Source organism: Colobus angolensis, unplaced genomic scaffold, assembly GCF_000951035.1.
Source record: "Colobus angolensis palliatus isolate OR3802 unplaced genomic scaffold, Cang.pa_1.0 Scaffold231, whole genome shotgun sequence".
Classification (NCBI taxonomy): Eukaryota; Metazoa; Chordata; class Mammalia; order Primates; family Cercopithecidae; genus Colobus; species Colobus angolensis.
This window is the reverse complement of record NW_012115500.1, coordinates 1147196-1162684: the sequence shown is the minus strand read 5'-3', so window position 1 is coordinate 1162684 and position 15489 is coordinate 1147196. Positions and strand designations below refer to the sequence as shown.

At 35.6% G+C, this 15489-nt stretch overlaps 1 protein-coding gene across 1 annotated transcript in view; it reads left to right on the top strand.

The window, feature by feature from the left end:
- SERINC1 (serine incorporator 1) overlaps window positions 1-11846 on the top strand; it is a 28418-nt gene extending 16572 nt beyond the window's left edge. The window contains exons 4-10 of the mRNA XM_011944438.1: window positions 1146-1225; window positions 1496-1633; window positions 3328-3497; window positions 3639-3729; window positions 8169-8313; window positions 8430-8660; window positions 10037-11846. Of these exons, the coding sequence (XP_011799828.1) occupies window positions 1146-1225; window positions 1496-1633; window positions 3328-3497; window positions 3639-3729; window positions 8169-8313; window positions 8430-8660; window positions 10037-10172 (991 nt within the window). The 3' untranslated portion in view covers window positions 10173-11846. The remainder of the gene's footprint in view (window positions 1-1145; window positions 1226-1495; window positions 1634-3327; window positions 3498-3638; window positions 3730-8168; window positions 8314-8429; window positions 8661-10036) is intronic.
- The last annotated feature ends 3643 nt before the right edge of the window (window positions 11847-15489 follow it).

Here is a 15489-nt window from a genome sequence, read left to right as displayed (position 1 = left end):
TGGCAGCTGATTAGATGGTGCCCACCCAGATTAAGGGTGGGTCTGCCTTCCCCAGCCCACTGACTCAAATGTTAATCTCCTTTGGCAACACCCTCACAGACACATCCAACATCAGTACTTTGCATCCTTCAATCCAATAAAGTTAACACTCAGTATTAACCATCACAAGTCAGTGCTTTGCATCCTTGAATTCAAGTTGACACTCAACACTAACTATCAGAAGTCTACCCATTGTCAACTTGAACCCGAATACACCTCCTGAGACCATACATAATCTGCAAATAAAGACAAAAATAAGGTCATACAACTAACCTTACAACTGAAAACACACCAGTCCCCAACCCAAATACTATTACATAGAGTTAACAATACTTAAATGCTGATGTGAAGTCAGTAAATCTTATGTCACATGATAAAGGAGAAAGGAAATGAAAATATTTTCTTAGTACGAGTATATGCATGCATGAACGTGTTTTTGACAAAACGAGGAAGTACTCATGACAATTACAGCCCTCATTTCTGCAGCTGGACATGTGGTCGTAGCTGGTATTGATGATTGCCTTCTGCTACCCATTCTTTATTCCCTTTGCCTTCAGCAAGCAACTCAGCAGGTCGTGGTTTCTTTCCTGGTGGAGTGACCCAATGATCTCCATAAGCGCCTGCTTTAACTGGGGGACCACAATGATGTTTTGGGTACCCTGGAATCAGTGTCAACTCAGAGCCAGTGTCCAGTAGTCCCTGAAATGTCTTATCATTTCCCTTTCTTTTCCAGCCAGTTGCTCCGATGCTTCCTCTAGCGCAGTCTGGGCTTTAATCCATTCCTTTCACGTTTTGACTTGCCTTTCTTATCAGATTTTTTTTTTGCTTTGTTCTTTCCAGTTGGAAAGATCTGTAATATAAGCTTGGGTTCATGGTAATGGTTAATTTCACTCTCTCTTCAAACTAAGTTATCTAAATATGATGATTACCTTGTTTTGTAGTTACAAATATGGCTACAGCCCAGATCATCATAATATCCTCAGAAAGAAGTAGAACATTCACATAAAGAGTAGCTATTTGTTAAGATGCAGTTAAATGATTTCATATTTGAAATTATTTGATGAATGAATGTTTATTAATAAAAATTATGTTTCTTTTTGTTTTAGATTTTGGTTCTTTAAATTTGCTGCAGCAATTGCAATTATTATTGGGGCATTCTTCATTCCAGAAGGAACTTTTACAACCGGTAAGAAATCCTTTTTAAGTTGTTTGACGTTGATATTTTATAAAGGAATCTGAAATAATTATTACCTGGAACTATAACTCTAATTGTTTGTCTTTTTGGGTGTGTGTGTGTGTGTGTGTGTGTGTGTGTGTGTGTGTGTGTTTTCCCAGTTGGCAAAATCAGGATGTTCATATAAAATTTTATTTTCCTTTTTGTGTACTGTGATTTTTAAAGGAATTGATAAAAATCGAACTAACCAATCACTTATGTATGCTTTTTTTTCCCTTTCAGTGTGGTTTTATGTAGGCATGGCAGGTGCCTTTTGTTTCATCCTCATACAATTAGTCTTACTTATTGATTTTGCACATTCATGGAATGAATCATGGGTTGAAAAAATGGAAGAAGGAAACTCGAGATGTTGGTATGCAGGTAAGCTTTTGTCGCAGAACAACTTCAGTATAGTTGAACTTTGAAGTCAAGAATAAATATCTAGACTAGGTAAATCACTTAAGATTTTTATGGTCTAATTTCCTATGAAGAGGTTTTTAATTTAAACTTTGTGAGTGTCAAAATATCACATTGTATCAGCAACTTGGTGATCAGATCTTTTAGCAGGTTAACTGGGAACATAACCCAAGAACCAGGAAAGAATCCAAAAGAACCTGAATACAAAGCATGTGCACTTTATAGTCTAATTTTCTAGCGTACAATGGGTTAAAGGTAAAATATTAAAGGGAAGAGGATTGCTAGGAATAGATAAACACACAGTGATACAATTCATAAACAGCAGCAAATAAAAAATATAAAAAGCAACTTGGACGTTTTATATAAGTGCAAAGGATGCTTTTATGTGCATCAGTAACAACTAAAGGAATTCCTATAGTGATGTAATTAATGGTTATTTTTAATGATGAGGTCGAGTTCTTTAGGGTTATACTTGAAAACAGATATCACAATTCAGATGCTCACAGGACCAAACCAGGTAACAAAAATGAGGGAACAGGAAGACAAAGTTTAAGTGCATAAGCTTTGTCCAAATAGTAGGGACTACAATGAGTTCGAGAGTATGAATGCCCCATCTAAAGTGCATTGCTACTGCTCAGCTCCATTTATTAGTTGCCTTGTGGGAATGTGAACTCAGTATTGCTTGATTTTTCTAATGTTTTTGAAAAGAAGTCATAAATCTGGATTTTTCATGCTAAATGACCTGAGTTTCAGCTAAAAAAAATTTTAAATTGGAGTGCAAACCAAATCCATTTCTGCTGGCCTAATATTCCTCTCACACAACTAATTTGTGGTGGTTGATCTGAGTGGTTCAAGTTAAAATAATTTGGTACTCAAAGAAACAAGCTTTAGTCATTTGGAAATTTCACTTACATTGAATACCTTGTTCTCTAAATGCAAAATCTAATGCAAGGGTTTCTGTCTCTTTTGTTCCCTGCTGTATCCCCAGGGCCTGGAACGCAGGCATTCAATAAATATTTGTTGGATGGATCCCCTGTCAGTGAGGCAAATCTACATAAATACTTGTATATTAAGCACATATTAGCATAAAGGCTAAACAACTTGTGTATGTTGAAATTTACATAGAAAAAGCATAGGTTGACTTATTAAATAATAATGACTTACCTTTGCATAATATGTATCTTTTAAGATTTTAGTTCATGAGGAAAAGCATCATTGTTATGAGGGCTTAACATTAACAATGAAAATAATTTTCTTAATGCCCTTGTTTACAACTGAGTGATAATGATTCTTTAAGAATCTTAAGTAATATTCCTCTTATAGTTATTTTTCCTTATTTGGAAAATAATGGCTAACATGTAAACATAGTTTGTAAACTCTAATATAGATATTACTAATAAATCATATTAGTTTCTTACTAAGTTGCCATCCTTGCAAATGTGTAATGGTGAGATATGTGTAAAAACTAGAATTCTTAAGCAATAAAGGTCAGAATTAATTTTCTTTCCTGCTTTTATAAGCCTTTATAATGCTGACAATGTTAGTTGCTTAAAATATATTTTTTGACAAAATGACAGATTGTTTATAAAACAGGTCCCATTTCTAATTGCTAATATTTCTGATAAAAAGCTAATTATCCAATTATATTTCTTTCACAGCCTTGTTATCAGCTACAGCTCTGAATTATCTGCTGTCTTTAGTTGCTATCGTCCTGTTCTTTGTCTACTACACTCATCCAGCCAGTTGTTCAGAAAACAAGGCGTTCATCAGTGTCAACATGCTCCTCTGCGTTGGTGCTTCTGTAATGTCTATACTGCCAAAAATCCAAGTATGCCCTTTAAAGTATTAGCTTTTATGAAGCTTGTACCTTTTTAAGTTTTCAAAAATCTAGAATGATGTCTAGAATATTTACCTGTGTTGCTTAATATATTATATACACGTATATATTATTATTTTTTTTTTTTTGTAGGAATCACAACCAAGATCTGGTTTATTACAGTCTTCAGTGATTACAGTCTACACAATGTATTTGACATGGTCGGCTATGACCAATGAACCAGGTGTGTTTTGTTTATATTACATGTTTCTAAAGGTTCTGCAGTTGTTGTTGTTTTTCCAGAAATTGTCTTTTGGTGAGATTAAATTACTTAAAAATTAGGCTCCCAGAGGAATAAAGTATGAAAAGTTTTCAATTTTGATGTATTACTATTTCTTCCCTTAGTTTCTTCCATCACTAACAAAATTATAAGAAGGTTACCTGTATACCTAAGAGAAACTGTGAGTTCATTTTCAGAGCACCACAATAAAACAAACATCACAGTAAAGCAAGTCAAGAATTTTTTGGTTTCCCAATTCATACAAAACTTTTATCTTACACTGTAGTTTGTTAAGTGTGCCATAGCATTATATCTAGAAAAACAATGTACATTCCTTAATTTGAAAGTACTTTATTTCCAAAAAATGCTGACAGTCATCTGAGCCTTCATCGAGTTGTAATCTTTTTGCTGGTAGGAGGTCTTGCCTCAGTGTTGATGGCTGCTGACCGAACAGGGTGTTGGTTGCTACAGGTTGGGGTGGCTGTTTTTGTATCTTTAAACTAAGACAACAGTGAAGTTTGCCCATTGATGGACTCTTCCTTTCACAAAATATTTCTCTGTAGCATGTGATGCTGTTTGATGGCATTTGACCCAGAGTAGAATTTCCTTCCAAATTGGAGTCAGTCCTCCTAAACCTGCTGCTGCTTTATTAACTAAGTTTATGTAAATTCTAACTCCTTTGTTGTCATTTCAATAATATTCATAGCATCTTCATCAGGAGTAGATTCCATCTCAAAAAACTACTTTGTTCATCCATAAGAAGCAACTCCTCATCGTTCAGGTTTGATAATGAAACTGCAGCAATTCAGTCACATCTTCAGGTTCCACTTATTAGTTCTCTTGCTCTCTCTACCATATCGGTAGCTACTTCCTCCACTAAAGTCTTGAAATCCTCAAGTCATCCATGAGGGTTAGAATTAGCTTCTTTCAAACTCCTGTTAATGTTGATATTTTGACATTTTCCCATGAATCATGAATGTTCTTAATAACATCTAGAATGCTGAATCTTTTCCAGAAGGTTTTCAGTTTACTTTGCCCACCCAGATCCATCAGAGGAATTACTCTATGGCAGCTATAGCCTTACAAAATACATTTCTTAAATAATAAGATGTAAATGTTCAGATTACTCCTTTTTTCCATGGGCTGCAGAATAAATACTGTGTTAGCGGACATGAAAATATGAATCTCCCTGTACATCTCTGTCAGAGCTTTTGGGTGACCCAGGTGCATTGTCAGTGAGTAGTAATGTTTTGAAAGGATCTTTCTTTTAGCAGTAAGTCCCAACAGTGAGCTTAAAATATTCCGTAAACCATATTTTCAACAGATGTGCTGTCATCTATGCTTTTTTCTATTCATAGAGAGGCTGAATAGACTTAGTAGAATTCTTAAGGGCCCTAGGACTTTTGGAATGGTAAACAAACACTGGCTTTCTCTTAAAATCACTGTCTACATTAGCGCCCAACAAGAGAGTCAGCCTATTCTTTTAAGCTTTGAAGCCAGGCATTGACTGACTTCTCTATAGCTATGAAAGTCCTAGATTATATCTTCTTCCAGTAGAAGTCTATTTTGTCTTTATTGAAAATCTGTTGTTTGGTGTAGCTGCTTTCTCTTTTCTTATTTTTATTTTTTTGAGATGGAATTTCACTCTTGTTGCCCAGGCTGGAGTACAATGGTGAAATCCCTGCTTGCTGCAACTTCTGCCTCCTGGTTAAGCCATTCTCCTGCCTCAGCCTCCTGAGTAGCTGGGATTACAGACCTGCGCCACCACACCCAGCTAATTTTGTATTTTTAGTAGAGATGGGTTTCATCATGTTAGCCAGGCTGGTCTCGAACTCCTGACCTCAGTTGATCCACCCGCCTCAGCCTCCCAAAGTGCTGAGATTACAGGCGTGAGCCACCACTCCTGGCCAGTGTACCTGCTTTGATTAATTTTGTTGGCTGGATTTTCAGGATGACTTGCTGTAGCTTCTGCATCAGCACTTAGGTTCACCTTATACTTTTATGTTATGGAGACAGTTTCTTTCCTTAAACCTCAAGAACCTACGCCATCTAGTTTAAAACTTTTCTTCTGCTTCATTATCTCTCTCAGCCTTAATAAACTTGAAGCGAGAGATAGAGCCTTGCTCTGGATTAGGCTTTGGCTTAAGGGAATGCTCTGCTGGTTTGATCTTCTATCCAGGTCACTAAAACTTTCTCCTCCATATCAGCAATAGGACTGCTTTGCTTTCTTATCTATCATTTGTGTGTTCATGTTCACTGGAGTGGCACTTTTAATATCCTTCAAGAACTTTCTTTTCTTTGCATTTGCAACTCAGCTAACTGGCACAGAAGGCCTAGCTTTTGACCTGTCTCAGCTTTTCGCAAGATTTCCTTACTAAGCTTAATCATTTCTAGCTTTTGATTTTAAGTGAGAAAGGGAAGACTCTTTCACTTGAACAGTTAGAGGCCATTGCAGGGTTGTTAATTGGCCTAATTTCCATATGGTTGTGTCTTGAAATAGGCCCGAGGAGAGGGATAGAGACAAGGAAATGGCTGGTTGGTGGAGCAGTCAGAACACACACAATGTTTGTTGATTATTTCACCATCTTATATGAGTGTGATTTGTGGTGCCCCAAAGAAATTACAACAGTAACAAATAGGTCACTGTAGAGAGATCACCATAACAGATTAATTAATAGTAATGAAAAATTGTTAAATATTACGAGAATTAGCAAAATGTGAAATAGACACAAAGTGAGTACATACTGTTAGAAAAAATGGAACCAATAGACTTGTTTAATGCAGAGTTGCCACAAACCTTCAATTTGTAAAAAGAACAGTATCTGTGAAATGCTAAAAAAAAAAAAAAAAGCAAAGCACAATAAAACAAGGTATGTCTGTAAGAAACTGGGTGAAATTATAAGGGAGGTATCTAATTTGCATAGAGCATATGATTGTTGTATAAAGACAAGCTCTTCAAATTCCTGAACAGTATAATTTTTTCACATTATTAAATTACTCTTCTAGCCTGTGACTACCTTGCAATTGAATTTGATAATTGGGTTTTGTAATGCATCTTATTATAGACTAGTTATATTGCATACCATGAGAATAGAATATGTTGAAAGGAGACAAATTAGAATAGACAAAAATTATTACCTATTAAAAGAAAGAAAATGATTTCTTTTCCAAAAAAATTATCTGATATTATATGAATCTCACTGAGTTTACAAACTGAAGGTATTTTATCATAGGTACTTTATAACTTGGAGACCAAGATATTTTTTTTGTTTTTTGTTTTGATGTATTACAGAAGGATTTCTATTTTTTTTTCCAGGTAAGTAGTTAGAAAAAAATTACTAGTAATTTGCTTTAGAGAAGGAAATAGCCTTACTTAATTGGCTTTAAGATAAGCGTCATTTTCATTAGTAAGATGGAGTTTGATAGATCTGGCTTTGTGGGAGAAAAATACGTATTTTAGACACTGTAGTGAATATTTCACCAATCATACTTTCTTTTATATTTTATTTTAATTTAATTTAATTTTATTTTATTTTATATTTTATTTTATTTTATTTTATTTTAAGACAGAGTCTTGCTCTGTCGTCAGGAGGCTGGAATGCAGTGGCGTGATCTCGGCTCACTGCAACCTCCACCTCCCAGGTTCGAGTCATTCTGCCTCAGCCTCCCGAGTAGCTGGGACTACAGGTGCGCGCCACTATGCTCAACTACTTTTTGTATTTTTAGTAGAAAAGAGGTTTCACCATATTGGCCAGGGATGATCTCGATCTCTTGACCTTGTGATCCGCCTGCCTCGGCCTCCCAAAGTGCTGGGATTACAGGCATGAGCCACCGCGCCTGGCCTACTTTCTTCTTTATAAAAGAATAAAACTGAGTAAGCAAGCAGTAGGTTGTTACACCTTATTGGGTAATTCCCCCGAGGCATTTGCTGGAGTCCTTATAACTGGTTTTTGTGTAAGCCATCTTGCTTTTTTAACAATGTGCTGTATCAAATGGATAAGCTTCATAAAGTCCATTTCATGATCTCAACATACGATAGAAAAGCCAGTGCATTGTGGTTTATAATCTCTGAATTTTCTTTCTAAATCTACTAGAATTATACTAACCTTGGAAAGGTCATCTATATTCCTGATTGTAGAGGTAATTCTCTGTCAGCTCTCACGTGTTGTTGAAAATTAAATGATTTAACTTTTCCAGGTACTTCTATAAAATCAGAATTATAACACTTCAGAGGTCTTATTCATAAGTGCAAGGTGTCTTCAGTTATTTTTGTTATACTGATGCCTTTTCCAGCAATTGTTTTTCAGTTTGCAGGGGTATAGAGAGTTAAACGTAACTTTTATTTGCTCTGAAAAACATTTTTTTAATATATTGTAACATTTTAATTTGACTTTATGTTACAGAAACAAATTGCAACCCAAGTCTACTAAGCATAATTGGCTACAATACAACAAGCACTGTCCCAAAGGAAGGGCAATCAGTCCAGTGGTGGCATGCTCAAGGAATTATAGGACTAATCCTCTTTTTGTTGTGTGTATTTTATTCCAGGTAGGAAAAACTAGGGAATTTTTTTCTTTAAACAAGAAGTCTAGCTGTTTATTTATGAATCATTTCTTTTAAAAATATTCTTTTCTTTCTCTCCTCCTAAACTCTCTTTCATACAGCATCCGTACTTCAAACAATAGTCAGGTTAATAAACTGACTTTAACAAGTGATGAATCTACATTAATAGAAGATGGTGGAGCTAGAAGTGATGGATCACTGGAGGATGGTGACGATGTTCACCGAGCTGTAGATAATGAAAGGGATGGTGTCACTTACAGTTATTCCTTCTTTCACTTCATGCTTTTCCTGGCTTCACTTTATATCATGATGACCCTTACCAACTGGTACAGGTATTTATATTTCATGAAAACTCTGGATGTGTGAATTCTGATGGCGTTTTTATGATTCTCTTATGAAACCATGATGTGATATGAAGTACTTTTTATCCTTTGATGTATTTCAAAATGTACAGCTAAATGAATAGTGAGATTAGCATGAGAAATGCAATCTTTACTTCCTTGCTTTAACAATAACTGAAACATTGAAATAGTTCCAAATCTTGGAGAGGTTAAAATAAAAATTTTTATGAAAGTAATACTTTTTTTTTTTTTTTTTTACAAAATCCATGTTGATAGGGGATCTAACATAACATTTATTTTTTTCAATCCTGTAAACATAGTGAAGGATACATCCTTTTTTCTGTTTTGTTTGAACTGTTATTAAAAGCTCTGAAAATTTTTAAATTTCAGTATGAATTCATTAACATAGATTCTTAGAATTCTTACAAGCTACAATTTATACTTTTTCTTTTTTATCACTTCAAACTTAATCCATAAATCTTTTTCTTTTAAGAGGAAGGTAGTGATTTATAGTGTTTTCATTTTTGAAAGTTCTGGTTTTGTCCAAATGACTACTCAGAGATTCAGATTGAACTATGTGGTTGGGGAAGTTTTTTTTTAATAACTTTTTAATGCATAATATTCATAAACAATTTGCAAGAAGGCTTTTCAGTATCAGCAAAAGATGGAGGAAAAATATTATTCTTTGTTGTATTTCTTTGAGTGCAGCCTTTACTGATTTTTATTATTGAAAAGAATATATATTTTTGAAAATTCCTACACTGTTGCGTATTCAGCTGTAAGAATCCAGCTGGTTCTTAATTCAGATCCTTGGCTGTCAGGTAACAGTAGATGTTAAGGCTTTATACCAGAAGGATTTTGGTTTATTTCATTAACTCAGAAATCAGTTAAACTTGAGATATATTTCCTTCCCAGTCTCTTAATTCTTTCTTTTTTTAAGGAGATGTCTCTGAGTCATACCAGTCTCTTAATTCTGAGAAGGCAGGGACGGGGGGCGGGGTGGAAATCAGGTGAGGAGTTCCATATACACTTTGAACAATCTTATGTAATAGTGACATCTCATTTATCCAGAGGTCACATTCAGTTTCTCTTCTAATAACATGGCAGACATGCATAAAGTGCTTCAGAGATTATGCAAAATAACTATTTCAGAGGCCTGTGTACTTTACTCCATTAAAGGAAATAACAGATTTTTACCTTCCCACTAGCAGTGTAGAAAGAAAGGGAGCAGATTAGATGCAGCAATGGTATATCTGAAATCACAAACTGTATACAAAGAACACTTCTGAATTAATGAAGCTTCGTAGCTTGATGGCTGATAATTCAACCCACTTGCCCCTTTTTAATAATTTTCCCTGAAATTTTAGGTATGAACCCTCTCGTGAGATGAAAAGTCAGTGGACAGCCGTCTGGGTGAAAATCTCTTCCAGTTGGATTGGCATCGTGCTGTATGTTTGGACACTCGTGGCACCACTTGTTCTTACAAATCGTGATTTTGACTGAGTGGGACTTCTAGCATGAAAATCCCACTTTGATTATTGCTTATTTGAAAACAGTATTCCCAACTTTTGTAAAGTTGTGTATGTTTGTGCTTCCCATGTAACTTCTCCAGTGTTCTGGCATGAATTAGATTTTACTGCTTGTCATTTTATTTGTTATTTTCTTGCCAAGTGCATTGATATGTGAAGTAGAATGAATTGCAGAGGGAAGTTTTACGAATATGGTGATGAGTTAGTAAAAGTGGACATTATTGGGCCTATTCTCTGCTCTATACTTGTGAAATGAAGAGTAAAAACAAAATTGCTTGACTATTTTAAAATTATGTTAGACCTTAAGCTGTTTTAGGAAGCATTAAAGCAAATGTATGGCTGCCTTTTGAAATATTTGGTGTGTTGCCTGGTAGGGTACTGCAAAGAACATGGCTTATTTTAAAATTTATACACAAGTCACTTAAATGCCAAATGTCTGAAAAATCTTAGAAGGTTTTACCCTTGATATGGGACTTACATAGGTAGGGAGTGTTCAGTGGACAATAGTGTAGGTTATGGATGGAGGTTTGGGTACTAAATTGAATAATGAGTAAATAATCTTACTTGGGTAGAGATGGCCTTTGCCAACAAAGTGAACTGTTGGTTGTTTTAAACTCATGAGGTATGGGTTCAGTGGCGATGTTTGGAACTCTGAAGGATTTAGACAAGGTTTTGAAAAGGATAATCATGGGTTTGAAATTCACTTTGAAAGTTAGTTTTGGGCCAGCATGGTAGCTCACCCTTGTAATCCCAGCACTTTGGGAGGCTGAGGTGGGTGGATTACTTGAGCCTAGGAATTCGAGACCAGCCTGGACAACATGGTGAAACCCCATTTCTACAAAAAATAAGCTGGGCTTTGTAGCATGCGCCTGTGGTCCCAGCTACTGAGGAGGCTGAGGTGGGAGGATTGCTTGAGCTCAGGAGGCAGAGGTTGCAGTGAGCCAAAGTCACGCCACTGTACTCCAGCCTGGGCAACAAAGTGAGACAAAAAAAAAAAAAGTATTGAAAATCAAAGGAGGCAAAATTTTGACAGGGAAGGAAGTAACTGCAAAACACTAGGCTTTAGTAGGTACTTATCTAAAATCTAGTCCAGTTCTCTCATTTTAAAAAATGAAGACACTGAAGTACAGACTTAAATAGCTCAGATAGCTAATTAGGAAATTTCAAGTTGGCCAGTGATAGCATTCTCTCTGACATTTAAAAATAATTTCTATTCAAAATACATGCATCATTGATTTTACACCTCATTACTGGTGGATAATTTATGTGATGTGCATTGCTGGTGTCCAGCATGACCCATAAACAGGTCAGAAGAATGATCGAATGTTTTAGAATAAACTCCTGCTTATAGTACACTACACAGTTCAAAAGATGTTTAAAATGCTTTGTATTCACTGCCATGTAATTGAAATATATAGATTCTTGTAACCTTTCACCCTGAAAATCAAGCAGTATGACAGTTTAGTTATTTGTGTCACTAGTGTCTAATGAAGCTTTTAAAATCTACATTTTCTTCTTTAAAAATATTTATTAATGTGAATGGAATATAACAATTCAGCTTAATTCCCCAACCTTATTCTGTGTGTAGACATTGTATTCCACAATTTTGAATGGCTGTTTTACCTCTAAATAAATGAATTCAGAGAAAGTGGATAGTGTACTGATTATTTAGCAGCTTAACTTTACGTGGCCATAATGACATTTAGATCTTTCTTCCTATGTGAAAAAGGAGCTGGCACTAGAAAGTAGCTGCCTGTTTTCTGTAATGATAATTAAGTTGTCTAGAAGGAGGTTGTTACCCTTTGGTTGTCTATAAGTGACCCCGGAAGTAGGATCTCAAAGGTAAAGAGGCATTCTTCCCCTAAAGAGTCTTCAGTATACGGACCAGTTTAGTTTGGAGAATATTAATATGTTCAGTGGATATTCTACATCTACTGTGTCTTCCAGCTATTTTTTTCTGGTTGCCAGTTTTGAGGCTTGTCTTCTTTCGCAAATACTTCAGATAGTATAAAAATTTCCCTTACTTACTAAAAAAGAATGTACTTTTACTGATAAAATACTCCAACCCATATTAGTTACCAAGCTTTAGTATATTTTATTCCATAATTCTTGTCAAGTGGTCTTTCCAACATTATGAGCAGCACAATGCCCGTAACCGTCTTGAGCATTTATCCCAGATAAAATCTTATGTTCACATAAAAACCTGTACATAAATGTTCATGGCAGTTTTATTTGCAACAAACAAAACTGGAAACAACCCAGATGTCCTTCAATGGATGAATGAACAAACATACTAGTAAACCTATACCATAGAATACTACTGGAAAAAGGAATGAACCATTAGTACATGCAACAACATGAATGCTGGGTTTTAAAAAAATCCAATCCCCAAAGATCACATATGATGTAATTCCATTTATATAGCATCCATATAATGATACAGTTACAGAAACAAAGAACAGATTAATGGTTGTTTGGGGTCGGATGGGAGGGGAGAGAGAGCTTTGTGGATCATGGATGGTGCCTTTCGTGTTGTATCTAAAATGCCACTGTCAAACACAAGACCATCTAAATTTTCTTCAGTGTTTTCTTTTAGGAGTTGTATACTTCTACATTTAGTTCTGTGATCCATTTGAGTTAATTTTTGTGAAGGGTGGAAAGTCTGTGTCTAGATTCATTTTTTTGCATGTAGATGTCCAGTTGTTCCAGCATCATTTGTCAAAAAGACTGTTTTTACTACATATTGCCTTTGTCCTTTTGCTAGGTATCAGTTGACTAAATATGAGTCTGTTTCTGAACTCTGTTCTGTTTCATTGATCATTTGTCTATTTTTTTGGCCAATACCACACTATCTTGATTATTATACCTTTATATTAAATCTTGAGGATGAGTACTATCAATCATTCCTCTTCCAATGTTGGTTTTCTCCTTCAATATTGTGTTTGCTATTCCAGGTTGTTTGCCTCTGCATATAAGCTTTAAAATCAGTTTATCAAATATCCACAAAATATTGCTGGGATTTTGACTGGGATTACATTGAGTCTATAGATCAGGTTGGGAGGAACTGACATCTTGACAATATTGAGTCTTCCTATCCATGAATATAAAATATCTCTCCATTTATTTGGGTCTTTGATTTCTTTAATCAGGTTTGTAGTTCTTCTCATGTAGATCTTATGTATATTTTTTAAATTTTTACCTAAATACTTCATTTTGGGGTGCTAATAGAAATGGCATTGGGTTTTAACTTCAAATTTGAGTTATTACTGTTATATAAGAAAGCAGTTTACTTTCATATAATAACCTTGTATCCCACAACCTTGAATTGCATATAGGTTCTAGGAGATTTGCAATCAATTCTTTTGGATTTTCTACATAAATGATCATGTCATCGGCTAGCAGAGACAATGTTAATGTTATATCTCCTTTCCCAAGTAGTATACTTTTTATTTCCTTTTTTTGTTTTATTGCATTAACCAGGACTTCCATTACAATGTTGAAGAGAAATAATGAAAAGAAACATCTTTGCCTTCCTCCTTAGTAGGAAAACTGCTAAATTTCTCAGCATTAAAGATGATGTTACTGGTGGGGATCTTTGGTAAATATTCTTTATTAGGCTGAGAAAGTTCCCCTCCATTCCTAGTTTATAGAGAATTGGAGAATTTTTTTTTTTTTTTTTTTTTTTGGGAGACGGAGCCTCACTCTCACCCAGGCTGGAGTGCAGTGGCACGATCTCGGCTCACTGCAACCTCTGCCTCCTGGGTTCAAGCAATTCTGCCACAGCCCCCCCAAGTAGCTGGGATTACAGGTGTCCACCACCATGCCCAGCTAATTTTTTGTATTTTTATTAGAGACACGGTTTCACCGTGTTGGCCAGGCTGGTCTTGAACTCCTGACCTCAAGTGATCTGCTTGCTTCAGCCTCCCAAAGTGCTAGGAATACAGGTGTGAGCCACTGCGCCCAGCCCAGTTTATGGAAAATTTTTATCATGAATGGGTTTTGGATTTTGTCATATTTTTTCTGGACTATTGATGTGATCATATGATTTTTCTTGAGTTTCTTTGTGTGATAGATTCTATTAGTTGATTTTCAATATTTGAACCAGCCTTGCATATCTGGGATGAATCCCTTCTTGATCCTGGTGTGTAATTCTTACACATTGTTGAATTGGATTTGCTAATACTTTATTGAGGATTTTTACATCTATGTTAATTAAAGATACTATTTTGTAGTTTTCTTGTGATATTTTTGTCTGGTTTTGGTTTTAGGCCTCATAGAATGAGTTAGGAAGCATTCCCTCTGCTTCTACCTTCTGAAAGAGTTTCTACAGAATTAGTATCGTTTTTAGAATTCACCAGTGAACCCATCTCAGTCTAGCATTTTGTTTGTGAAGGCAATAGATTCGATTTTTAAAATAGATACAGGTGTATTTGGAGTATCTGTTTCTTCTGGTGTGAGTTTTGGCAGGTTGTGTGTTTCAAGGACTTTGTCATGTAGGTTATCAGATTTGTAGGCATACAATTGTTTGTGATATTCCTTTATTACCCTTGTAAATGTTCATGGGATCTGCAGTGATATCCCCTCTTTCATCTCTGATATTACTTTTTGTCTCTCTTAGTCTGGCTTGACAGAGGTTTACTGATTTCATCTTTCAAAAGCCAGCTTTTGGTTTCATCAATTTTCTCCGTTGACTTTCTGATTTTCTGCTTGATGGATCTCTTCATTTCTGATAGAGGAGTGTTGAAGTCGCCAACTGTAATAGTGAATTCAACTATTTCTGTGTTAACCTATTGTCTAATTTGCTGTAAAGAAATACCTGCGACTGAGTAATTTGTAAATTAAAAAGGTTTAATTGGTTCACAATTCTGCAAGTTGTACAAGAAGCATGGTGCAAGGCATCTGCTCAGCTTCTGGTGAGGCCTCAGGTAACTTACAATGATGGCAGAAGCCAGTGGGGGACCTGGCATCTCACATAGCAAGAGCAGACGATAATGAGGGGGAAGATGCTACACTTAAGCATCCAGATATTGTTATGAACTATCACAAGGACAGCACCAAGTGGATGGCACTAACATTAATGAGAAATCTGCCCCAATGATCCAGTTATCTCCCACCATGTCCTACCTCCAACACTGGGGATTATAATTTAACATGAGTTTTAGAGGAGACCACATGCAAACTGTATCATTCCGCCCCGGAACCTGAAATCTCATGTTCTCACATTTCAAAATACAATCATCCTCTGCCAATATTCTCCCAAAAGTCTTAACTAATACCAGCATCACTCAAAA